The 27,472-nt window shown below is 38.8% G+C and overlaps 1 protein-coding gene across 10 annotated transcripts in view; it reads right to left on the reverse strand.

The window, feature by feature from the left end:
• POU2F1 (POU class 2 homeobox 1) overlaps positions 1-27,472 on the reverse strand; it is a 110,286-nt gene that overhangs the window by 23,342 nt on the left and 59,472 nt on the right. The window contains exons 1-7 of one of the 10 annotated variants that reach the window (XM_074598184.1): positions 24,318-24,499; positions 19,694-19,759; positions 14,135-14,235; positions 11,133-11,186; positions 9,350-9,469; positions 7,437-7,616; positions 1,447-1,573 (exon numbers count right to left, since the gene is read on the reverse strand). In XM_074598184.1, the coding sequence (XP_074454285.1) occupies positions 1,447-1,573; positions 7,437-7,616; positions 9,350-9,469; positions 11,133-11,186; positions 14,135-14,235; positions 19,694-19,759; positions 24,318-24,345 (676 nt within the window). In that variant the 5' untranslated portion in view covers positions 24,346-24,499. Of the gene's footprint in view, positions 1-1,446; positions 1,574-7,436; positions 7,617-9,259; positions 9,470-11,132; positions 11,187-14,134; positions 14,236-19,693; positions 19,760-24,317; positions 24,552-27,472 lie in introns of those variants that run through there. The other 9 variants (XM_074598195.1, XM_074598175.1, XM_074598167.1 and 6 more) reach the window with 9 other exon arrangements.

A 27,472-nucleotide genomic window follows, 5' to 3' on the forward strand; every position in this document is an offset into this window, starting at 1 on the left:
TTTTAGAAAACCAGCAGAAGTCAGCTGAAAAATGTAGGCAGACATTAATGCTAGGGAGTTTTTCAAAACAATGCTTTTGTGCTTGCTGTTTCTTTAAAAGAATTTATTATTAAAAAAAACCCCACAACCTATTTTAAAAGAATCCTTGAACTAAATTTTGGTAACATTTGATTTCTTCTAGAAGAATATAAGCTTATAGAAGAATTTAAGAAGAATTTAAGCTTATAAATTCAGCTTCTTTTTAAGAAACTAATACATCACTAAATGTCTCCATGAATAGCCTTTTAGCCATTTTCTACCAGTGCTGGTATAAAAGCTCTCCTAAATCAAGTCCTATTAAAAGAAAGTTAATTTTGACTAACCCTTTATTCAAATGTGAGAGCATTCAAACAGTGAGAGAGCTTCAGCATAATGGAAAGGCAGTTCCATCCAAGTCACAGTATATAAGAAGGAATGATGCATGAAAAAATTGAAAGGAACAGAGGAAAATAAGGTGCAAAGAACTGCTTTATAGGACAGCCAGGCTCTGGAGGCCTCTTCAAGCATAACAGGATTTGCCTTCTGAGCAAGAATCTTTGGATTACCAGACCTGAACAACTGAGAAGAGTTCATGTAGAACAGAAAGAGGGAAAAAGACCATTGGAGTATATCAGCATAAGAGGCCATGGCTAAATGCAGTTTTCTGTGGGCATCAACAAATGGGCTACAATCAGTACTGTGAAGTATTTCAACTTGAATGCATTAGTTCTCAGAGCAAAGTTCCTGTACAACATCTTCACTGGTCTGGCACACTACCACCTACCACTTGGTTTGCCTTTAGCACATAAGCCATACCCAGTGTATCGCCAAAACATTATTTCCAAGAGTTGTTATACAAAATCAAACATTCTAGCTCTTCTCCCAAAGTGTAAGTATTATTCCAGTTTATGACAAAATTCACTGTACCCTCTTTAGGCTTAAGGACTTTTCTAGTCTCCCATAAGGACTCTTAATTTTGTAATCTTTTTCCAGTCTCAGAATTTTGTAGCCCTTTTAGCACTGACCTAATCCAGACAGCCCACACACCCTCCAGGCCTCCTCCTAGGACTCTGCCTTTGAGTTCTGGTAAGTTGTTTTCACCAAGTTCTCTTCCCAGTAGGCTTTCTTCCTGAGAGCCTGACCCAGAAATTCAGATGCTGCAGCATTTCCCAAGAGGACTTGCTGTTAAAAATGTTCCCATGACACGATCTCTGGATTGATCCTCCTTGAGAAGCGAGCTACACACACTTTGACAAGGCTGAGGTCTAACAACCGGAAAGGGACAACCTGTTAAGAGCCTCCTAATTGCAATACTGTTATTTCTCCTAGGGAATATCAACAGTTAGTGAAGGTGTATGAACCACCTCAGTTTCACCTTCTCCTCTAAAAAGCTATGTATGATTTTCTTTTCTGGCAAGGAGCACTTACCCTGCTGCCCCTGCGGTGTTTGTGAGATGATGAACTGTGCTGGCTGCAAGTTGGTTGTTGGATGCACCAACACAAACTGTTGCAGGTTGAGATTCTGCTGCTGAAGCTGCTGCAAGTGCTGCAAATCCTTAAGGAAACAGGGGAAGGGGAAAAAAAAATAAAGAAAGAAAAAAAAAAGAAAAAAGGGGAAAAAAACGAAAAAAGAAATAAGGGGGGAAAAAAAAAAGAAAAAAGATAAAGGAAAAGAAAGAGCTGTGTGTTAGACATTTAAGTCAGCCATGACTCCCAATGCAACCAGATTTCCTATCAACCAGTTATCTTTTTGACATTTAGAGATAAAAGTGGATATTAAACAGTACCAGTCCTGCTACTGAATATCCTTTAGGCTGGCAACTTGAATTTAACTGTCCTTCATAAAACCAAACAAAAATTGTTTACCAAAATAACCCAGCAAAATATTTCCAGCACTGTTCTGCTTTTTAGGAGAAAGAAAAAAAAAAAAAAAAAAATCTATCTCCCTCCCCTCAAATGCAGTTTTCAAATACACCCTAGACTTATCAGCACCTGGATTTCTCAGACTTATTTTTTGAGGATGCAACTCTGCTACAAAATTAATTTTTGACAAATCAAGCGCATTAGCTAGGAGCTATTTTTGTTTATAACAACAACAATCTGCAATTACCATTCTAATCAGCAACACAAAAGCAAAAATTTACAGATTCCTAGTTTCCACTCTGGTTGTTCAGGTCAAATTTCAGTAAATAGCTAACTCAAATAGTAAATAAATGTATTTGATTAGTTCTGAAACAAATTACAATAAGCTTAATAAACATGGCTATAATTAAGGTTAAAAGGAATAACCCAAAACACTGCACTATTGTAGAACCCTATTTTTATGTATTTAAACCATTCATAACTATTAATTTTCTATAATTAAATGATTGGTCTCAATGTAGATGCTAATTTCTGAGAAACTGAATCATCAGGAAAAACGCTTCAAGTTGCTGTTTAGCTGGAGACTGAAAACATAGAGAACTGCTTAAAAATATTCACCCAAAACTAGCCTTTTTCTTTTCATCTTCTCCAAACAGGACAATAATAAGAGTAACTGAAATCTGAAAATTGAAGCACAATGTGAAGCCAGTCAACATAACAGAGGTAATCTATGAAAACTATCTACGCACGTGTAGAAACTTTCCATCTTCCTTGAGAAGAAGCTTTTTCAAAATACCCGCCAAGCAGATGGACAAAAGCCTGAAATATTTCCCACACTTAACAACCTCCTATTAAACAAACCAAACCAACCAACCAAAAAAACCTTCCAAAACTCTATTTCAGATAAGTTCCTCAGACACTGGGGTACTCGTTTGCAGACTTTTGGGTCCAGCTGTGTCAGAAGGCGTTAACAATGCCAGTTCACTCCTAAACAGTGCTCAATCTGGCTGCTTGAATGGAGCTGCTCATTTTAATGTACTTCCTAACACACTTGAGTTAAAGTGAGCCAGACTAACAAAGACCTGCTTCTTAAGGACAGTAAAGTAGCCCCCACGCATTTTGACTGATGCAGGTTACTGAGCACTCACACCAGCTGCTCAGCAACAGATATGAAAGGCCATTAACTGCCAGCAATGGAGATGGCGATGGAAAGTCAAGACAGACTGACAAGGCTAACTTTATTTACACAATACAACCATTTGCAGAATATAGTTATCTGCATATGAACTTACATTGTTTTAAAACTGTTAAACTAAGACTTAAAAGTTGGAACAATCTCCTTCTGGGGAATAGGGGTGGTGAGTGTTAGTGGGTGGAAAGCAAGGGTAGAGAGAAAAAAAAAATAGAGTCTCCGTTGATTTATGGGACCATAGACATGCATTATAAGAGAATGACTACTTAACCTGCATTACAAAGACAGCGGCCATCAATCACTTAGGCAACTTGGCCATGTTAAGTCAAAAGCATGCAGTGTAATAACATGGTAGACAGACACCAGATGGATTGACCAAGCAATGCTCTTTATGAAATGGAAACTTACATAAGAGAATGGTAAAATTTTAAAAAGTGCCCCCCAGCGCAACAGAGTTTTTTTAAAGTTAATAGTATTGTTTGCTTTCAGAAAATTTGAGAAGTACTGCAACCATTCCTACGAAATTGAGGCCAATTTCCGTCCTAAAGAAGAGAGATATAACTGCCCCAGTTTTCCAAGGAACTCCATGTTTCTTCTGACTTTGTATCTTAAAGTTACATTGGTCAGAACTGCTACTAAAAACTCTCACTTCTTGAGCCCAATGTGACATGGACCTCCCCTCATTTATTCATTGATTTTCAGTGGTTACCTTTGCAGATCAAGCAGACCCTCCAGCACAGAGGGGCTCATACAGAATTGGATGTGAGGACTAGATGCACAGGAAGAAACAGAAATAGAAAGAGTAGGGCAAGCTGACTAAGGCTGTGAATGCTGGGTGGAAGAAAAAGAAATGAAGAGAGGCTGAAGGATGAAAATAGAGGGGGATAAGAGAAAGAGTAGAAACACAAAAGGAAGAGTTGAGAAGAAATCTCTGAAGGAAGAAGTATGGACAAAAAAACAGATAGGTTGAGGACCTGCCCCATCAAAAGCAAATGAATAAAACCTCCCCAAATGACCAAGTAGATCTCAGATGATTTGAAGAAGCATCACAGGAGATAGGAGTTGCATACAAGAAAGAATACAAAGAAACAGTGGCAGTGTATTTGCAAGATCAAAAGAGGAGACCTTTTTGTTTAAGACTATAGTCTTCATAACACAGGGTACCCAGCTAAGACATGACAGCTCTTATCATCAGGCTCTTACACTTTAATATGAGAAAACTGTTTTTAAATTAAGGCCTCAGGGATAACTGGTATAAGCAATCTTATTCTGTGCATCTGCCTTGGTAAATGGTATCTTGGCTGAGTCTTGTTTAAATACAGAAATATAATTCTGTAACACAGAATGGAAACGATACCTCCAAGGCTAATCACTCTTAAATAGCCCTACCAGCCCCTCAAATTCATTTGAAATCCAACGTTATTTCTATCTTGGGAAAGTTTTATTATTTAGTTAATTGTAGCATTACAATAAATCTCCCAACAGCAACCATGCGAACAACCCTAACACTGTTTTCCTATACTGATTTTCTTTTTTTCCTCAATGGCAAAATCTGTATACTAGCACAAGCACATACAAAGAGATAGAAAGATTTTTGCGGAAACATGCATGTCTTCTGGAGCTGCCTAACAATTTAAAAAGATCACAACAATCCAACTCCTATCTTGGCTACATCTTGACATGAGGAAGCTTTTTTTGTTTTTAAAAAAAGGCATCTAAAGTTCCAAATTTGATGCCATTATCTCTAGTCACAAACTTAAGCATCTCTGTCATTTTGAGGTCTACATCATATAAACACTGATCATGGATCCTGAAAACAAGTAAAGTTTACAAAGAACTCCAAAACTGTTTAGTGACAATTTAGCATCAACCCAGCAGCAGTACTAACATCTTAACAGACTCCTGCAGCAGATACCTTACATTAACTCCAGTGCACATTAAAGAAGTCATGCTTGTGCAATTAGTTAATTAAAATAAATACGGTAATCCCCCTGCTGCAGAGACCTGCCAGTTAATCAATTATTCAAAAATCATCAATTAAAACAAACATTTAGCTATTTGTGTAATCAGCTATATGTTTACAATAGCAATGCAAACAAAGCTGAGCACTGTTTATAAATCATCAAGATGGATCAAAAAAACAGTGTCATCCACCTACAAACCTAGATGGTAGAAATTTTCCATAAAGCATCTCAAATTATATCCAACGCCTGCACAAATGATGCCCTCCACTTTCATCATAAGAAGCCACTACCAAGATTCAACCAAGCTGCATTTATATATCAAAATAGCCTGTCCTAAAAGAAATTAATTGTAATGTCAAACATTTAAGTAATTAGGAATGCCAGAAAACAAGTGAAACATTATTTCCCCTTGTGCTACAAATACACATTTTATGGTGGCAACTATATGATCAGATGCTATTTTCCATAGAGCCTTTAGCTCATTCACGCACACAAACCAGACAATGGTTGCTTCAGAAGCTCCTATTTGACGGCACATGCCTGATCTTTTCAACTCTGCTCAAACACTTCTCTGAAGATTTTGTAAATTCCAGAGAAAAATCCGGTACTAAATTAATAATCATAAATGCATCACAGATTTTCATAGCTTTCTACTGAGGTGGAAGAGCGGGATAGGCAGCATCTTGCACACGCACAATGCCTACAAAAGTATCCACTAATTTGGTAGCATATTTGACAAAAGTAAAGCCAGAAAGTTCAAGGTACAAATGTTTACAGACCTCGCTATCTTGAGCTGCACACCTGGAAGACAAGAGGCATACACCTGTGGATCACTTATATTTAGGTTAAAAGACATGCATAATATCATATGGCAACTCTGTGACAGATGCATGGAGAGATATTAGAAGGTAACCATCAACTTCCTTGACAAGGACACTTCCCATTCTTTTCTTGAAACCTGTCTGTGTTATTGGCTACAGACAAAGGCCTAACAAAATTGAGAGATAGTCTTGGGAGTTATGAGTTTCCTTGAATGCTACATCCTTGAGTCATCTCTGAATAATGACAGTGAAGTGGGATCCTTTGCTAAAATAAGTATTAATATCTGGTCACATGACTTGTCACCGCGCACCAAGATGCCCAGTGTGAGGGGTCTGTGGGCACCATCAGTACTGGCCTTTTAAATGTGGGATGGCATCAGTCTGGCTTCTGTAAGGACAGACAGAGAGGTCAGAACTTTTAGACCAACACCACAGAAGTTTGCCACTTCAGTTAATAAAAAACTGATAGCACAACCAGGCTGTTACTCAGCTAGTGGACTAGGCTAGCACAATAAAGGAATAGCACATTTCACCAATAGACTTCACAGATAACTGCGACACTTCTATTCTCTTACTTAATCATCCCTCATCTTCACTTTTTAGACACTTCATCCCAGTTGAATGCAAGCGAAAACAGTCTGAACAGAAAGAGTCAGACCGTCTTAAAGAACCTGCTCACTGTAAGAAGCAGCAACTTTGGAGATTACATACCCAACACACTTTGCACAGCTAGACTAATCAAACTGAAATATTACATACTGAGAACCTTAATCTATGGAAAGATGGACCTCAGTGTCAGCAACAAAATCACCTACTAGTAGTATCTGAGATGCCTACGCTGTACATTAAGAAGTCTCAGGAGTTTCCACACTACATATGCTAAGCATAGAGGCAGTGGTGCTGCATTCTCCATGCTGAATTAAGCCAACGCTGAAATACCCAGGAGGATCTTTGCTGCTCCTAGTAAGCAGAACTTCTTGGCAAGCAGTTCTTCAGAATTAAGAATTAATGGGTCTTTACCAGCAGACCATAAAACTGTACAGATTCTGACACCAGACTCATTCTGGCAAGTTTTTCTCTAGACAGACAGGAGTGCCCATTCTTTGTCACTGAACTCCGAGCATTAAGCACCAAGCCAAAATAGCACACAAATGTGTCAAGTCAAACTGCCTTTCTCCAGCTCTATCATTTTGCTGTTTGGATCTAGCAAGCATCCTTTGTGATACATAGGTATCCCTTCCCATCCATACAGGTCTCAACAAGTGTGATTTCTATGGGCATCTTTCTATACCTCTTTTTCTCCTTTCTCAAGCTAACTACAAGGAGGAAAATTCAGAAAATACAGCATCTGGTCAGATTCTGGAATAAACTCAGAAGCCTAATGGAACTGATGAGCGGCTGGTACACCCTCTTTGCTAAAACTATCAACTTCAACCTCATCAGCTAAGGATGCACGAGGAAAGACTAACAGTATTCAAGGACTCTAGAAACTCACTGAATAAGGAATAAAAATATTATTTGAATGATGCAATTAGTCAAACCTCTTTATTTTCCACCCTCTCAAGCCTCAAGGCTCACCTGTGCAATCTGTATTGGCTGAGATAGAGGGATCTGCGTCATCGGCGTTGCAGCAGAGGCCGAGATGGTGGCACCAGCAGCGCTGTGCTGCTGACTGGCTGAATGCTGCACTGCAGCCGCCAGCAACTGTGCCTGCGCCTGTTGTAGCAATAACTGTTGCTGGGCTGGCGTCAACGTGAGCTATAAATAATTAGAAAACACAGCCATTAATAATGGAAAGAGCCACTTCAGCTACAAAGTCATTAGCTAGCTCATTACTAGTTATATTAACCAAACATTCCTCGAACTATCACCACAGTTCAGCCACTAACTAGCCCGCAACTCTGGCCTTAAGTAAGGACAGCTGGCTACTCAATACAGCATAGGAACCAACCTACCACAGACCTGACATAAACCAAACCGCACAAACACAAACATTTGCACTTACTGGAACCTACAGAACCTAACTTTCCTCCTAAGTTTTCCTCACAACTCTACCAGGAGGTTCAGGAAAAAGGTAATTAAGTAGCAAGCAGAAGAAAAGAATCAGTATTGCCAGGATTTGAAAGGAAATTTACACCCAGCAGAACGGCAAGTGATTAGCCAGATGAATGAGAAGCAGGAATGCTGGCTATGGCTACTGAACAAACTGATAACACCCCAGCTGCTTCACATTAGCATGAAGCCCTGCCATATTCCATCATTTCCATTATGCCCTAAGATATAAGTAAAGAACATGAGCTCCGTTTGTTTCTCTCCAAGTCTCCCCATCTGCCTTTTTTTTTTTTAAATAGAATAGAGTTGGCAAGTTTACATCCCTTCCCTTTCCCAAACACGCATTATCTCTGTGAAACAGGTGGCAGCAGTCTCTCCTTTACATGTAAATGAATCTTGATGCCCATATTTACTACAATCCATATCTGCTTAGGCCTGGAGTTTTGAATGGTTCACTACTGCAGACAATCATAAATTAAAACAAACCAATGTTTTTTGAGAATGAGAAAAATAATAAAATATGCTGGGTTTCAACAACGTATTAAAACAGTCTCACTTTTAAAACTTTCAAATATAATGAATCAAAAAATAAATAGGATGTTTATGTACACACTAGTATACGAGAAGATTTAACAATTGAACATGAAATTAAGACATCGTTTCATTCAAGTGAATGACATAACCTAATACTTCAAATCATAAATACATTGTTGGAGCAACTGCCCTAAATTCCTTATTAACAGGCGAACTCTTAAAACTGCAAAGCTGATTATGTGGAAGAAAACTCTTTAACCAAACCAGCCCATTCACAAAACTTGCTCTTTTTAAAAAATGACTGAAAGCATTTACAACAATTCAGAAACACCAGTAATCCTAAACAACAAATTACTCCCAGAGCCTCACCATTAAAAAAAACAAAATTGGTGGGTTAAAACAGAAGGGTTTGAATATGCTTAAGGCAAGCACTTATATAGTTACTTAAAAAGAAATATGTTTAAGAGGAAGAATTAGTGTCAGCAGTTTCCATCGGTTTTGTTCTTCACCCACCTATCTGATAAGATTTAGTCTCATGCTCCCATGCCTCATTTTAATCTTGCAAAAACCCAAAAATTCCTGTTTATGACATCAGTGGCTTTTTTATTTGTACACACACCAAGTTTTAATTTTATTGCAGAGTCAAGATGGATACTGAGAACAGAGAGAACGAATTTTATTTTTTTTAAATTTTTTTAGGAAGCAAATACTTTGCCACAAAAAATAAAGATTAAACTCCACTTTTTTATAGGAAGATATTTTCTATCCCCTCTTTCACTCAAGTTTCTTCCTATGTTAAAGGAAATGACAATAACCTTCGCTGACAGTTCTATGGGGACTGCCGTAGATACTGCCATCATTTGCTGGACAGGAGGCTTACTGCAGCGTACTTGGGTAAATCTTACCCCAGTGATCTGTCCTCCGGCCAGCATGAGCTGGGTCTGGGGTATGGCCGCCTGCACTGAAGGCTGCTGGGAAGGCTGGCTTGGCTGCTGAGAGTCCCCAGATTCTTCATTAGATTTAGACTAGTTGAAAAAAAAAACGAAACAACCAACTCTTTATAGTGTAAAACAGATGTTAATATATAACACTGCTATCTCAACACCGCACAATAAAAATCTTTCATCTGCATACAAAAAGCCCTTGGGTTTATTTTAAGAGTGTGTTTAAGCAATGGCTCTATATGCCCACCATCTCAGCTACAGTTACTCAAACATGTCTGTAGGTAACACAGTTTAAACAAAACAAAGAGACTCTCAGGTCTTTTGTAACTCTTTGACATAATTTCAGGTCTCATTTCACTTTATGCAATGCAACTGAAGCTGACACTACCTTTCACCATGAAGAAAGAAAAGGTTGTTAAAATTGTTTATTGCCTAAAATCCTGAACAATGGAACAAGGGAAAGGAGATTGTGTTTCCATTTTCTATATCTGCATCTTGCACCTCTAAGTCATCATACTGTTGGCTTATATGGAACCAGTTTGAGAAATCCTCAGAGGTTTACCTACCTACAGCAAAATACATAATATATACAGTGCTTTTAAATAATCAAAGTTTAGCATTTATTTATTTGAATCCTGCTTTATTTTAAAAGATTTGGGGCGTTGGGGTTTTTTTGTGGTTTTGGTTTTTGTTGGTTCTTTTTTTCCACAGAAGAAATTGTGAAGACATGAGGGAGGAAATGCAAGTGCATGAAGAGGGGGAGAGAGTTTTATGATAATTAAAACTGGTTATGCAGAACATTAAAATTCTGCATAGATTTGCATATTTTCCACCACCTGTTTTGGGGACTGCAGAGCAGGCTAATTAACATAAAGGCTCTGATTAATTCTGCCAGTCATTGAGCGATAATTACAGCGCAGGACTGTAAACATTCTGCACTGGAGATACAGCCTGTTTGCCAACATCTCTCTCAGGGATGGAAGTTTACCATGGCAACCAAGGCAATTTTCTGCCTCCTTCCTCTTAGAAAGGAAGGTCACTATACCTCCTCTTCTTTCCAAATTGTTATTATGTATAAGTGGGTCCACATTTTATTGCATTTCATGTAATGCACTACCTACATTCTTTAATAACAAGCAATACTGAAACCAGTTTTCAATAAAACTGCATCCCATGCCCCTTAATATAGTACTGAGAGGAAGTGGCACGTTAACCGATACACTGAAGTGTTCAGCATCATTAAAAAGTTTCAAAGCTCTGTTGTCTCATGTACATTATTAAATAACAATTACTCTGACTTCTACTTAAAATCACTACGTGTTACTTACACAAGCAATCTACACTAGCCACATTAAACAGTTAATGGTATGTTATACTCCTATATTCAGCTACCAGAAGTAAGGACAAATTGCAAAGTAATACTTGCTATGTTTAAAATAAGTGAATAAATAGAAGAACTTGAATATTACTGGAGTTTTATAGTTTTCATGATACAAAACCTGACTGAAATTCAGTATAAAATTATGATCCCTACATGTTTTAAACGACTCCAGTTTCTGAATGCTTACAATTCTGAACCTGATTTACAGTTGTAAAACTATTATTTGTTCATACCTATCACTTGCAAGACCAGTCAGAATGAAAAAATAGAGTAACATATCATAGGTTAAAAACTCTCTCTAATAGGACCATAATGCTGTTTGGAATGAGAGAGGGACAAACAGCAGAAGGAAACTGTCTTTACCTGTACATTTAAGGACTGAGCAGCAGCCTGTAAACTTGTTCCAGCGAGCTGGACCTACAATACAGTGTAAAAATGGAAATGAAATAATGTAGAATCCACAGAAAACTTTAACGATGTAAACAAAGAACCACCACCCCACCCGCACCCCAACAAAAACTGCCCCAAGAACAATGCATGCCCCTCTAAGACCTGAATCAGTGAAATAGGGGTTGTGCTCCAGGATGAAAAAAAAACAAAAATAAAAAACATCTGTAAGACTCTTCCACAGTGTTATTTGTCTACCTCTTGCTGAAAGTATTCCTGCCTAGGGATCTAGATACTATCATGAAATGGAGTTGAAACAGAGCATTTTCAGGTGGATAGGCCAACTATTCCTCTTCCTGTTAAAAAAATCCAGGCTTCAGGGGAGGACGCTGAGTTGTACTCATCGTCATCCTTCTAATATTTCACAATGGGTCTTACCCCAAATATGTACACTGCATTCACCTGCTTCCTTAAACGACAGAGGAGCAATCACCTGCATAGCACAAAACCCACAGCATAAACACTCTTCCTCAAATCAACCCGTTCAAGTATTTGCAGTCCTCAGCCACTGAAAAGAAGATCTCAATATAGAGGACTGGAGACACTTTACAAAGGCTGTATTGATTCAGGTATACTCAAAACTTGAATTCAATGTTTGCGATTAACAGGTCTAAAGAAGTTCTTGTGGGTTGGCAATAATGAAAAACCGATGCATCAGAAAGTGGGAATTTTTAAGAGTTTTATTTTATCTCTAATAAGGATTTTCTCTGTACAACAAATGCTAAATTTTCATTTACTGAAGACCATTTAAATCAGTCTCGCCTTGTTTCTACGACCACTCCTACTACAAAGAAGGAATGCTATGCAATTAATTACCAACGCTTTCAAAGGTCAGAGTTACAGCCTGTACTGAATTCCATCTCTGGCCACGTTTGAAAACCACTGCTCATTTGAAAACCAAGCAACACATAAGGATACAATAAAGCAAAACAAAATGTAGCACTCCTGCCTCTATAAAAAGATGTCCCCACATAATATAAAAGAGAGTCCATATATCTGCAAGCATAGGAAAGAGAGTTTAAATTTAAATTGCAGTACATGAAATTAATAACTGAATATTCAAGCAGGCAACCCTTAAGAGTCACCTTGGAAACATTTCCTACCACTCTAGATAAGGTACTAAACTTACTAAGCATGTTCTACATCTAAGCAAACACTCCCAGAAAAGGTCCTTCTCATCACAAGCAAAATACAGTTTGACACAGCTAATGTAATCTGAGCTTTTAACATGAATTAACAGCAGAGAATAATCTAAATAATAACAGCCTGCCATCCAAAAAACATACTCAGAAATAATACTTTAAAAATTACATAATAATAAAAAAACCACATAAAAGACTACAAATGTATCTCACTCAGGTATAGCCAGCGTACTCCTGAAAATCTCTTTGAATGCAATTTGGACACCGCTTCCACCACACAACAAACATTTTCTAATTAGAAATTAAACTGTTCCTGAATGTTGCCTACAAGCTAATATTTTGTATTAGTCTGGAGGAAACCACTGTGTGTTAAGGTTGAATAACACCCCACTAACAGCAGCCACACTAAAAGAGGACAGTTTGACAATACATTCCCACACACCTGCAGGTGCATAAAAGAATAGCTGAGATTTTCCTTTGAACTAGAGTCTCAAGAAATGAATCACACTTTATCAAACATGAAGTTATAAAGATCCTGACAACTGCTTAAATAAATACATTTCCAAAGCAAGATAAAGCACTGCGCTAAATACAATTACTGTCCTGGATCAATCTATATAACAAAACGAAGACTAAAACAAACACACAAAATTCCGCGAACAGCTGTATCTGTCTCTGTGTTAAACACATACTGACAACCCATGAAAACTAGTCAGCAGCTTCTCTCCATAAAGGCAGCCTATAACATCCTATTGGTTCAGCGAATTCAAACACTGGCACTCCCTAGGTCCTATATAACCAATCTACTAGGAAAATTGTAATTACGTGACAAGATGTGTGGAATGTTCCATACAATAAAATGGCAGTTCAGAGCTCTTAAAAGAGGGCATAAAAGCTTCAGTACATCAATTATACCACAATAACTGTGCAACCTCAGACCTCAAACATTCAAGGTCAGCCAATTAGGTACAGTATTTTAAAGTTTAAACTTGGTGCTGAGGAAGGAAAAGAAATTAGGACATTTGTTTTCATATATCAAGTGTGAACAGATTAAAAAAACTACAAAAAAATGCCGCTTATACTTCCCTTCACCTAGGGATGCCCCATTTTGCTTCATTCTACATCTGAAGTTCAGCTTTGATACCCTAAACACTGCAGCAGCAGAACAGAGCGACAGTAGTAGAAGCCTGAACATCATCCGACAAACATGTCCTTGAAATAACTTTAAAAAAAATAATTAAAAAACTCACAAACCATATATGCTTAGTAAGTACGATCACTTTATATTTCTAGTTCATGTGTAAGAGTTTGAAAGACTGAAGCATAATGCTGATGCCACTTCTGGTTTCTTAACTAGGTAGTGACAGTTTCAGAACTTTGGCAGCTGTTGGGCCAATACAATCCTTTACCAAAAAGATTAAATTTTACCTTGCCTTTCAATTTGGTATCTCCCTGAAGGTGTTTTTTTTTAAAAACAAACAAAACCAAAAAAATAAAAACCAAAAGCTTCAGGTATTCTCAAGTCCCCAAAACGGGTTTTCTAGTTGCCTCAAATAGGTCTCACCCTATCTTGATGTATTCTGCAGCCTAATGCAATGGAGTGAGAGCCACAATAAGAACTTTTTCCCATCCAAACTATTTAAGCATGTGGTCTACCCATATGTTTCTTTATATGACTACCCATCACTCACAGGAAGAGAGAACAGAGAACACACAAGAGCAGCTGCGTTTGTACTTGCCCAAGTCTCCCCTACTTTGAAATGGATCTTCTCTTACCTGATGAAGGTGCCCAAGGAAGGCCTGGGCCTGGGCTGTAGAGATCGCTCCTCCGACAGGCACAGGCTGCTTTTGAAAGTCCAGGCCATTTGTTTGCGTGCCTGGAGAAAGAGAGATATTAAGAACTATGAGTTATTACTTTTATGAATTGGAATAGGAATTAGTATTCCTAAATCTCCTGCTATTCTCTCAATTCTATGTAGTAGAAAAATACTCTGAGAATAACAAGAATTTAAGTTTTTTAGTGAAAGGGGGGGAAGCAGTATCTCTTCCAGATTTTGGTAATACAGCATTTGTCAGCTGAACAAAATCAACACCCTATTTTCTTTAGCTTCTATTATCTTATCTACTCTATGTACACTATTAGCCCATCATTCTCTACCACGGTTTGAGAACCAAATGGGCGCATGCTGCTAAGGTTAAACTGTGTTTCCATTCTCCATGCACTGTCTATCCAGCAGCTGAAGACTATTCTTCAAGTCAGAAAGTGGCAAGAACAAGGTTCATATAAAGCTACCTTTCATTAAAGACAGGTAAAAAAATTCTTGACGAAAACAGAAGTACCGTATATACACAGCAGTTACAGGCCACAGTTTTAAGATACCTCCACATTTCCATGAATATTTGTGCTCTCATTACATAATCTAAACTCCCCGGGCTTGCTTTTGCTCTTACCCACTTTCATATAACTAAAAACTGATTATTTCCCTACATTTTTGTTGTCTTCTTCCTAAGCAGCTCGGAAAACATGAAAACCCCAAATAATCTGGTTGTGAGAAGGGGCGGGGGGACACAACATTTTTTCTATAAGAAACTACCACAGAATTACAGAATTTTCTTCTGCCAAGAGGAGCTATAATTACAAACTTTTAAGAATCATTCTGTGGGAAGGTGATAAAATCAACATTAGGGATTATCAATAACTGTTTTTGTATGTTGGGTATTACTGCCTACAGTGGCTAACAACAAGAAGGGAGACTCTGAGTGTATCAGGCTGCGTGGAATATCTAGAACGGATGATGCAATCTTAAAAATTGTGTGACTGAAATGAAGTAAAACCAGCTTTAGACTTGCATGTTTACTCTTCATGACAATCAGATTTTATTCAGTGCCTACGGACATGTTTTCAACTAACTCCTACTTCAGAATTCTTTCCATCATCTACATTTTCTGTCATAAAAATCTAGGTTATCTAAAAAAGACAGTTGTTAATCAACAACAGGGGCTTGCTTTTCCTTAGAAACACCTGCAAAAGCAAGTAGACGTAAAATTTTATTAGTAAAATACACTATCCAATATTTCACATTGCTACTTTGACCTACAAACAGCTTACACTGGTAAAATTTCCAAAGATGGAATCACTGTTCAATTAAATATAGATACAATGTAGATAGTCAAGCTTTCTAGCACTCACATAAGGTACACCTAAGGTGGCCCTTTGATGTATCTTTGGTGAAGGTGCTGTGGAGAAGAGTTGGTCTGCTCTCAAGTTTTTAGTTCTGTGCTTTGGGCCAGGGTTTACAGACTTAGGAGACATACGTGCAGCCAAAGAGCCACATACACGTTAAAAATATTAAATTTTAAACTACATAAAATAATTTTGCTTAATGAGTCTAAAATTCCAATCCAAAGTGAATGGAAGGACTACCACTCGTCTGAATTGATCTTGAATAAATGACACTTGGTTGCATTTCTCCAAACAAAGGTAGATAAGAAGGTCTGCTGGAAAGAGCTAGAAGAATCTCACCTATTTTCATTCTTTCCAGTAAACTGCAGAATTCTCTCAATGCAGAAGGCCAAAGGGAGTGGGAAGATGATTGGGTAAATACATAAAAATAATTCCTGACAAACAGCTACTGTAATTCAATGGAAAAAAATCTACCACCTCCTTATTTAAGCAGATGCTTTGAATCAGTTTTCAACCTATGGTCAGGGACCTCCATGTAGGAAAAAAAATACAGATAAGAAAACCTACTGTAAGGCAGATATTCCTCATTCCAATTGGAAAATTGCAGGGGTCAAAAGAATTACCAATTTCTGAAAGGACTAGCTGGAAGCCTCACCTTAAATAAATAGGTGAAGCTGTTCTAGTTAACTATCTTCCAAAAAGAGCCTCAAATCATGATAACATATTAAAAGAGCACTGCTGTGCATGCGTGCAGAAGAAATGTTCCAGTTAGCGCTTCTACTGAATCTCAATACGGAAATTTGAAACTAGCCTCCTAGGGTTGATAGTTTTGAACAAAGCAAGTTCCAAGACTGAGCTTAAAATCTCCATGGGTCCCAAAAAACAGTTTAGACAGGTACTGAGAGAAAACAACATTTTCTTTAAATTCAACCTTGAAGGACTCCAACTCCCTCTTCCCACACCTCCCAAAACCAAACTCAGAGCAAAAAAACCCAAACCACACCTGTTCACTCTCTGTTCTACTTGCATCTTAAGCTTTCTTTGGTATTTGGAAGTACAGTGTCCCTTCCCCTTCGGATGCAGCCTTAGTTTTGGAAGGAATGCTACCCAGGTTGCTTGCATTTATCACAGGATGCCTAGGTCTTTTGAAGAACAGCAGGGAAAATGAACTTTGAGTCCAGTATATGAGAGGCCTTGCTCTTAAGGTGCTCATAAGGATGTGACACCACTCCTGTGGAATCCAAGAAATCTGATCAGGAGACCGGAAAATGGAGCTGTCAGAAGCAGAAGGTCAGGACATTGTAAGGATATGAAAGGACCAGAACGTCACTTCTGCTCAAGGTAAGAGTTAAATGCAAAAACCCGTGGTGATTAATAGACATGGCAGATGCAATCACAAGTACTGTGATTTTAACAATCCCAAAGTATTTGTCTTTTCCATCTCCATCCCAGCTCCCATAACTGCTAGAGCTGATCTAACAACTCACCAACATCAAAAAAACAGTAGTGGGAACCCTCCATCTCCCATCTCCCCTTTCTTCTTGGTTCCAACTACATTGTCCCTGTCCTGCCCCTTCTGGTAGTTCCATGGACACAGCAGCAAGCCAATTCACCTTTTTAACTGAGTAAAAAATTATTCACGTGAACTGTTCCCTTTTTCTTTTGGCCAAGTTAGTTTTCTGCCAGTTATGTGAGATGAATTAACTTACCTTAGGGCCCACCAAGCAGCAGATAATGCAAAGCAGGGGAGGTCAGAGATGTGGTAGTAGAGAAATGAGCTTCCCCTGCCCCCAGGAGGTTGTTACGACTGAATCAAGCTGTAGGATGAAATTTCACCCTTACATACCAAGTCCAATGCAACTCAAGCACATTTAAAATCTGGCATAAATTCAGTCATGTGGTTAGCTACTTCACAGAGTTCGTCTGGATGAAGACTAATACTGACTGCAAGTAATTTTCAGCCAGATCCAATCTTTGAACTATCTCACTCAGTGCCACTCCAGGGAAAGGAACCAAACACTAAGTGCCAGGATACCCTGAATGTGGATTGGTTTATGTTGTCTTGGAATTGTACCTGCAGAGAGTAAAGGCATGACAAAATGGAGCAGGCAAGGTAACACTGCACCTGCAGTCAAGGAAAAGAACATACTCTCAAAATCCGAGATCATAATTGTCAGACTTTAGTCTGAGTTTACAAACTGCCTACGAAAGGAAGAGGAGTGAGGAACTACAGGTCTGGGTAGATCTGGAGTAAGGTGCAAGAAAGGGCTCAGGAAGGGAAGACAAACAAGGAGAAGGAAGGTTTCAAAACTAACTTAAGTGGGTATCTGCACTGTGCTCTGGGAGACATCTTCCAGCACCCGCAGTACATTTCCCCATCTCTCTCTCTGCATGAATGCATTGAGAGAGAGAGATCCCCAACACTCAGAAATTGTTGATTTCTTGTCCACATTAAGAGTCAAGCTTTTGTGATAACTAACCTTAGTATTAGAGTATAAAAACCACAGAAGTTATATCCTCTTTTGTGATGAAAGCACCTACATGCAGCATCACAATCTATCAATTTCTTTATACCATGACCACCACCTTCACGCTGATGAAGTATTCGCCTAGGAAAGCCGGGCCAGGGTTCTGCTGAAGTAGATGCAATAGTTCTGTGATAATGGACTACCTTTGAATAAGTTCTCCTCTTTAACAGCTCAGTTTAGGTGAAACTGCTAGTTAAAGCTGCAGTTAAGGAAGCGCGTTGGGAATGCTCTCTTTGGAGAAAGCATACACAGGGAACTGTGGTCATACAGAGCAGGAAGTCTGAATCTTCTCAGAAGTTTAAAAATACCCTCCAACTACAAGGATTCTACAGGGAATATTTAAAACCATTGTTCTCTTGATGCTGTTTATGATTATGAAATATTTACAGCCCACATATTTTTAGAAATAATGTTTTATATCATCCTAAACCAGCATTAAATACTTAAGAAATTATTTTTGTACATAAAAAGAATTGATACCTGTCCTTTTACAAATAGAATGGAAATTATAAAAACTGAGATGCCAGTAGCAAAACACACATTAATAAGCGAGCAGAATTCCTTTTGACTGACCCCATGCATTGGCAGAAAACATCCACCCTCTCGGATCAGTATCAGGAACATTCAGTCACTCTTAGCTGAATTAAAGCCTTGCACAAAGAATGAGGAGACAGCAGCACAAAATGAAATAAATTGTTAATTTCAGCACAACTCCAGAGCTTAAAATAGAACTCTTATTATTGAACCAAGAGGAGGAAAAATAATTTTCCTCATACAAGGTAACTAGACTTCTCTCAAAGCAACAAGTCCTTTCTCATTAAAATTTTTTCTTCCCAAATGCTATTCTGAGCTCAGAGAGGATTCTGACTCAGGTTGAACTATTTACTTTCCATTCAGAATTTTCATTTCTCTTGCTTCCAAAATGAACATTAAATTACCTCCACAAAGGAATTAAAGCATGAGATAGCATGATTGAGTTATAGCGGCTTAACAAGCTTCTTCAATGGCTTAGAACTTGGCCACATTTTAAGGATGCGCCACATTGGCCCTGACACAAAGGGTCTTCCCTAGCCAAATTTCAAGGTTCTGTTCTAACACACGAAGAAATCACAGAAAAGCTTGCTAACTTTTTTTTTTTTTTTAATGTTGAGAAATGATGCTTTCTCCCTTTGCCTTGTTCTTGAGAACTGTTGTGAGAACTTGAAGGAAATCCAAGATGAAAACAAGATCACCCGGTGGCCCACATCTGCCAGCAGAAATTTCAACCCAAAAATAAATGATGAAGTTAGAGGTGCCAAAGGTATGTTCTGCCAGAAAAAATGAGACTACTTATGGAGAGCTAGTGCCACCAGACCTTCCGTAATATCAGAAACATTACAGATAGAGGAAGTGGGGAAGGGGAATCTTATATACAGTAGGTGTGAATAATGCCCTGCATACAGTAGGGCAACGTGTGCCCTACTTGCCCAATGACAAGACAAAAGTGTTCCCAAGTCTCTAAAAACAGTAGGGGGTGGAGGGTATTTTGTTTTCTTAATCCTGTAAACTGGTAAAGAAATTTTGCTTTTAATATCCATTCAATTCCACCAGAAAATATCTGTGCACTGATTCATCATTTCTTACCTGTGTTCCCGTCCCCACTATCCATTGATGGTTTACTGGTTTCTGACGGATTGTTCATTCTTGAGTCTGCATTAAAACAGAAATAAAGATAAAATAATACAGCAATAAACCCCAAAATCTATTCATGCTTTCTTGTCCAAGGGAAGTACAGAACATCTGGAATTTGATATGTACTTCACCTTAATTCAGATTATAACACAAAAAGAATGATCAGAAGCAGAACACAATACTGAATCTTCCAGATAAATACTGTTTCAAAATTTTGTATGCAATTATTCCCATACATGAAAACATTATGTTAAGGGAATAAAAGACAGCATGCTGGAAGGCAAAGATAGGTAGGAACTTAATTTTCAGTACAATGAAAGTCATAGAAGCAAAAAGGGGTGGGGGGGAGGAACAATGACTACATAAAGATTCAAAAACATTAAGTCTGACCACCATGGCCTACATTATTCTTGTGTTGTTCCCCCCCACCAAGAGAAAGGAAATTCAGTCATCATAATTAAATAGATGCCATTTTTCTAACACTGCATTTTTATTTTACAGGAACATCACTGATATTAAGTTATATTTCCTATATATTCATGCAAAACCATATAAATATAAAATAATTCCTCTTCCTTTTCCCTCTGGAAGAATCTATTGAAAAGTCTGCTCTTGGTTTCAAAGCTTGTCAGCTGAACGCAGTGCAACATAGAGGGCCTCTCCAGATGGCAGACAGAGAATATAGTTTCCTCATATAGGAATCTATACAGATGTTCTGTGTACAGCATCAGTTCTCCAACTTATTACCTCCTCATTCCTTGCTACCGACCTCAGTGTGCCACATTATCACAAACCAAAATTACAAAAAGAATCTCAAGACAGACCAGTTCATAAAATGAAGCACAAACAAATCCTTAAGCACACTCTTCCATTCCCACACCCAGTTAAATGCAAGTTCAATGAGCTCAAAATGAACCCTTTACTCCAGGATATTCTCTTGCTAGGTGCTTAAAAGGTTATCTCTGTCATGCACTTTCATCAAAGCAGTGATTTCCAAAATACCAACGGGCTGAAGAACACCACAGTAACAGCACTGACTGCTGCATCTTTCCCCCAGATACGTCCCAGAATGCCCAAACACTTCACTGCTTGGCAGCCTATAAGCGTTGGAAATGAGAAGCCAGACTTTTGCTGTGTATTATCACCGATTACTGCCCAGAGAGACAAGTGCCACCCTCAGGCTACAAGAACCAGGGGCGACAGCAGCAGAGGAACACAAGCACAAGCCAGGAGGAACAAGGCACATGGACAGGGCCTGAATGAAAACAGGAGTCATGATGAAGCCAGGCTGGGAGCGCAGGGTGGGAAGAGGAGGGAACTAGTTAGAAATGCAGCATGTGTGAGAGAAAAGATGAGAGACATCAACCTTGGAAAAACTCCAATAAGCAGTTAGGAAAAACAATTTAAGATGCATAAATATTTTTAAAACAAATGTAAATTTCCACGTAAACAACTGCTGCAGTTGAACCCAGTAGGGCCTAGAAAACCTAAAGGACTGTAACAAACAGGAATCTTCCCCCAACAAGTTAACTCAACCTCTCCAGAGCCCCAACTCTTCTCAGAAAGTTCCTATGCCTATGATTAAATCTTTCAAATGTCAGCCACATGTAAGAAAGATCTGAAATACCAATATTACTCTTAGTATACAGGCAGACGTGTTAAACCATTTTTTTGAAAGGGGGAGTGAGTGAGGAGAAACCTTCCAGCTAAGCGCTGCTGGCCTACACTTCAGCAAAAGGCTGCAAATTTTGCCCCATTTTTCACAACCTCTGCATAGCAGATTCAAGCTACAAATTCATAGTCTTGAAAGACAGAGCTCTGTTAAGGTTGCATATACAGAACCTACTGCTTCCCGGCTCCTTATTTTGTCATTTTCCGCATTTGGATAGTATGATCCACAGTCTGGAAACAGAACACAGGTTCCACTGACTGCACAGAAATGTCTGTTGTTGAGGTACCCTTCCCTGATGATAGATTGGTGTGTAAAACAAATACAAAGTATGTTTCCACCCAGAAGTTACATGTACCTTGAGTTTACTGTTGTGGCAACAGCACATGTATTTAAAGTAGTTATAGGCAACATTTATTTGATAAAGAGCATTAATTCGTTCCTTGACACACAGATGGCTACTGAAATTAATTTAGGTTCAGAGAACACTGAAAGGGAGACTTCGCTTTGGACACAAACATGAAGAGTCCTCAAGCAACAGGAAATGAGCAAAGAGGGTTTAGAAGTCCAATACATTTGTTGTGGAAACTAGGCTAATTCATGGGGCTATTGGACATAGGATGTATTTTTTAAGCCCAGAGCACAAGAATAGCCTGAATTCATGATAGCACTGACCACAGGCTGAGAAGATAGTCTCTCAATAACATGGGATCCATTCACCGAACCACTTCAGAAACCTCTTGCGAGAAAAGCGTCACAGAACCTCCTGTGCTAATTTGTTGCAGAAACTGAAGTATTAGAGCCACCAGGCAGGATACTAATGCTGGAATAAACAAACTAAACCCGGAGTGGGGGACATAACTGTCCTGTGCACAGAACTCCAAGCAACTTAGCAACTGTTCCCTCTGTACGAGGAGGCTCATGAAACAAACCTTCCTGCATGACCAGCAAGTTTGCTCAGAACAAAGTTATAACCATACAGACCTCTTTTTCATAAAGCTACCAAGATGTGTTTTTCTTTCAGGCTGTGCTGCAAAATAAATCCTTTTAAAAAAGGTTTTCAGTGTTTCCTAGTACTAGACATACACACAAAGTTTAGACATGCTTTTGGTAGTTGAGTAAATGAAGACTATTTTATTGTAAAGATTCATCCCTAACAAAGACCTCAAACATTGCAATTGCAAAAAACCAGCAATTGGATGAAGAACAATCTTTCTGGTACTGCTCAGGTTCAAACGAAGGATAGCATCCATTATTTCACCAGCTGACTATTTCTTGTTCAATCTGTGGGCCTTCTGCATGTAAAGCATCAAGAACAATGCCGCTATTTCCATTGCAAATGGTATGACATACATCTGAAGCACAAAACTGCTACCAGCCAAACAGACGTATATCCGCGGGATACTAAACCTTTGGATTCATTATACGTCAAATAAAAAGATTATTTTGTTTATACACACTCATACAATTTCTGCTTTAAAGTTAAAAGAATAAACAAATGAAGTGGGCTAAAAAAACCCCAAACCATAATGCCCTCACCTTTTCTTTTTCCTTTAGATCTTGCTCAGGTTTTAAATAAAGGCCCTGGGCTACAACTTCTGCCAACATTATCTGAAAACAAACTCCACAGAAGGAGGGATCGAAAGCAGCAGGTGTATGATTGAAATCAAACTCTCAGGAGCGAATACATTCAGTACTGCTACGCTGCTAGCAGAGCTGAGGGTGTCGCAAGGCAGTGCTGTGCCAGGCTTTCGCACACCCTTGGTAACATTTCAAAAGGTATTCCGCAGAAAGAAGCGGCGGACGCTGGACCAACCTGGAGTATTAGGGATTGTACATAGCTAGTAAAACACAAGAAATCTTAACACGGAATATATCATTAACCATTTCCTTTCGCCCATTAAAGTGAAACTGCCTAATACTCCCATCACCAAAAATGATTCATTGATGCATATGGGAAAACCAAAGTTCAATGTGAGTAAAAACATGCTGAGAATTCTCTAGAAATTATTTTTTTGAAGCCACTTGATATTCAGAAACAAATATTCAGATGTCTGCTTTAAAATTTACCATCCAAAAATATATTCTCATACTTTGACATATAAGTTCATGTAAGAACTTACATATAACGGAATCAAAAGAACAACAACAACAAAAAAATCTATATGTTGAGCTTTTGGGGAAAGAGCCTTGAAAATAAATAAAACCTATTGTAAAATTGGTATGATCCATTATTGCAAATAACTTTAAAAGACATGAAGAAGAAATTATGGCATGTCTGTTCTGCAGTCCTGATGGAATCTCAGCGCAGGAAATACATTACTCCAGTAACCTTAGGCACAGCTTGCAACGGTATCAATGGCAACCACTGTGCACTCCACCTTATTTTCTATTACGCATGAAGAACCTTGCTATTTCATTAAAAACACACAGACATAATATACATTCTGTTGGGGAATGGCTCAATACGGCTACTAAATTCTTTGAGACTGGGACTGTCTCTCATTTATTTTAATGCTTTAAAATTCATAACACACATATACGCAAGTCAAATCCAGTGTTTTTTAGAAGACAAATGCTTCTCAGATTGGAATCCTAAAAGCAAAAGGTCTGTATTAATATCATCCAAGCCTAGCAGCAAATCTCTCCAGTGCAGAGAAAACGAATTCTCCTGGAGCAAGGGAAAGAAGAAAAAGAAAAAAAACAAACCATGTATTTCCCTGGTACAGATCTCTCTATCTATCTATCTACCAGGCACCTACTTGCTGCCGAGTCACTGGTGAGCTTCAGCCTTACAAATACCTTCTCTAGCCTCTGCATATGTGATTAAGCCTCTATGCATAGTCAACCCCACAGCCTCTATTTCCATATTAAACGCTCATAAGAAAGAGCTGAGCTGGTACCCACCTAGAACGTAGTCGCTGCAGTCCAGCATTGCTGTGGTATCCTCTACAGGTTCAGATAGTCCAAGGAAAGGGAGAATGGCAATTTCTATCGAATCTACACTACTGCTCTCAACCGAACACGAAAGGGAGCGGGGAGGTGGGGGAAGAATACAACTTGAGTTACACCATAGCAATCTTCAACTGAACAGGGAAACTTCAGTTGCTCTGTGGAGTTTTAGTCTCTCCTACTAGCTGTGTCTGACATTGTCAAGGCGACTGAAGCGTGAAAAGTTCCCCTTTTTGTAATAAAATAGAAACAAAGATTGCAGCTGGCAGTTTCCATAATGAAGCTTAATCAGTATGCGCCTGATTAGGGCCTTATGCAAATCTCCCCTCGTTAGCACAGCAGCCAGCACTTTGAAGTCCATGAACAATTCATTTGCAGAGTACACTGAAAGCGCTCCCTGCATAATTTAAATCACGGTATAAATATTTATCAGCTCATTTGCATATTAATTGGCAGTGCATGAAGGGAAAAATTATCTCCCGAGTGCCAGCATAATAATTAGGGAACAAAATGAATTTTCTTCCAATAGCTTGGCTTCTCAGCCCTAACTCAAGCACAGTACCACAGGGGAGCAGGGAGGGGAAGAGACAGAGTTCTGTTCAAATGCCACTGAAATGACACGTACAAATTAGAAACAACTCTACAGACTTAAGCACCTTTAATCTTATTCCTGCTGGCAACAATAACTTCAGTAATAAAGGGGATTTGGAAAAAGCTTTCTACACAATCCAAATAATCCCACGAAAACAATTAGCAAGGTAGAAGCTGAACACAAAGCTGTCAAACCAGTGCTTGCACATCTGCGTGGAGTTTTCCACATCCGAACATGAACTGTCACAAGAAGGTCCTGGGATAGAAAGAGACTACCACCAGTGCAAGGAAGAGGCACCATTTCCTTTAAAAGGCTAAAGAGCTTGGTGATTCATTATCGGGTAATCCCTTTGCCACGGCAAACTTAACAGCAGTGGATATGTCAAGTATTGTGTAACATTTGACACCCACTAATCTATCCCAAGTGAAATCAAAACAGATTTAGTCTTTTGCTTCCCAATGACTTCCAAGAAAAAACAAAAAATCTATTACTAATCCCTTCCACAAACGTACACAATATAGCTAAACAAAGCTTACTGCAGAGCTATGGTTTTCGAAAGGGGCACTTTACTCGCAGGTTGCACCCTTTGAGCCACCCAATGACAACCAGAACACACTTGCCGCTATGACCACAAAGTACACTGAAGACTGGACACCTGGGAAAAGGCTTTGGTCTGTAGAGGAATCAATCTTCTTTTCCAGAAGTAGTCCACAGAACTAAGTGTACTGACGAACTATGAAGCTAGATTAAACCATTTAAAACAGTTTGTTTACCACTCAAATACTAATGTCCTAAACAGCACGAACATTTAGATAAAAATTCAAGTGTAATGTGGACATCACAACACTTAATGTTCAATATCCTGGTCAGGAAAAGATAATGGGATGATGCAGGTGGCAACGGGGTTGAGCCACCCACTTCCAGATGTTAATGCGAATTTAAAGAGTTGTCTTTTTCTTTCTTTTTTTCTTTAAAAAAAGCTAGCTGTACTTTTCTTCTCATTTCTGAAGTGAATTCAAGCACTGCCTCTCCAAGCAAGAGGGAGGAAGAGAAAAGGGATTTCTCAATCATGCAGTACTGACTGGAATTTATTTCCATGCTTGACCTCTTTTTCTGTTCAGGTTCATATCTCTACTTAACACAAGATGTTGCCTGCTATATATTTAACATGAGTGATCTACACTTGAAAAAGATTGCAAGAAGGGAAGGTGTTCCCAAATGCAGGGAAACAACTGCGTGTACTGAACAGGTTTTCCTAAAGCCTTGTTTCCAACTTGGTTTTCTACTCATTCACATGTCCCATTGAGACCTCTGAGGCACGTCTCTATGGATCGCAGACCTTCAGTAAACTTCACTCTTCCACACATGCTTTTGGAGTGCACTGGGAGATAATTCGTCTGTTTCATCAGAAAAGTCTGGACACAAATGGTATAATAAGCCAAGCACTTCACAAAGCAAGTGCCGGTTTAAGTAGGGGCTGAGCTGAGTCAGCCAGTAGCATAGTAAGAGGACAGCAGTGTTATCTCTGGGATCCTTTTCAAATTAGAATCTGTGTTGAGCTGGTTGAACACAGGTGCAGCATCAATAGCACACGACCGCAGGAAGTGACCGTTAAAAGCAGGCACGTGTGTAGTGATGGATGACTTGTATCAAACAATAGAACTAGCAAACACCAAATAAAGGCCAGGGAAGGATGTACCTGAAGCAGTGTTAGCAAGTGTTCTGGTGGTACCACAGTGCTACTCAGCTGCCAATGCGATGTTGATAGTATGGACAATAACAAGGACAAGGCAGAAGTTTTCTTCTTCATTCCCAACTGTGCCAACCAACCTGCCTTACAAACACCAACGCTCACATAAATGTTCATTTGAACTGTAACTTCCACTAACCTGGTGAATGAAATAAAACCTTATACATTGACTTTTCAAACTAACAATTGGGAGGGGGGAAGAAAAAAAACAATAAAGAAACAAACCCCGTTGTTCCAGTGACTACTTCATTCTTTGACAATTTTATTATCTTCCCTTTTATGTAAATTCTTAATTTTGGAGGTGGGGGGAGGGGAACAAACAAATAAAAAACCAAAACCAACAAACTATTGTTTCATTTAGGCCATGCTACTGTAACTATTTATCTGGTAGGCTTTTGAAGGAGGCCTGAAGACACAAGTAGGAAAAGGTTTGGGGAGGAACAGTGCATGCCACCCTGCCTCAAAAACAATGGCAGAATATGCTAGTTTAACTTTCTGTTTAGGTTCTGTCACATCATTGGCCATTCTTTTCTTTCTTGATTCTTAGGTTAAAAGTTACTTAACACCCCGAACCAAAGTCATACTTCTGGTACTCACATTTTAGCAAAATATCACTCTGGGCTTTGCACACAAAGTTTCATTTTTCCTCCAAAGGCACCTCTAAGAATAGAAAGTGGTGCACCTTGTAATCGTCAGTGCAAAAAATTCTCCACATCCCGCACAACTACGGACATCTCAGAAATTGTTTCTCTCCTCTTCATCCAATTC

This window comes from Larus michahellis, chromosome 1 (assembly GCF_964199755.1).
Source record: "Larus michahellis chromosome 1, bLarMic1.1, whole genome shotgun sequence".
Classification (NCBI taxonomy): Eukaryota; Metazoa; Chordata; class Aves; order Charadriiformes; family Laridae; genus Larus; species Larus michahellis.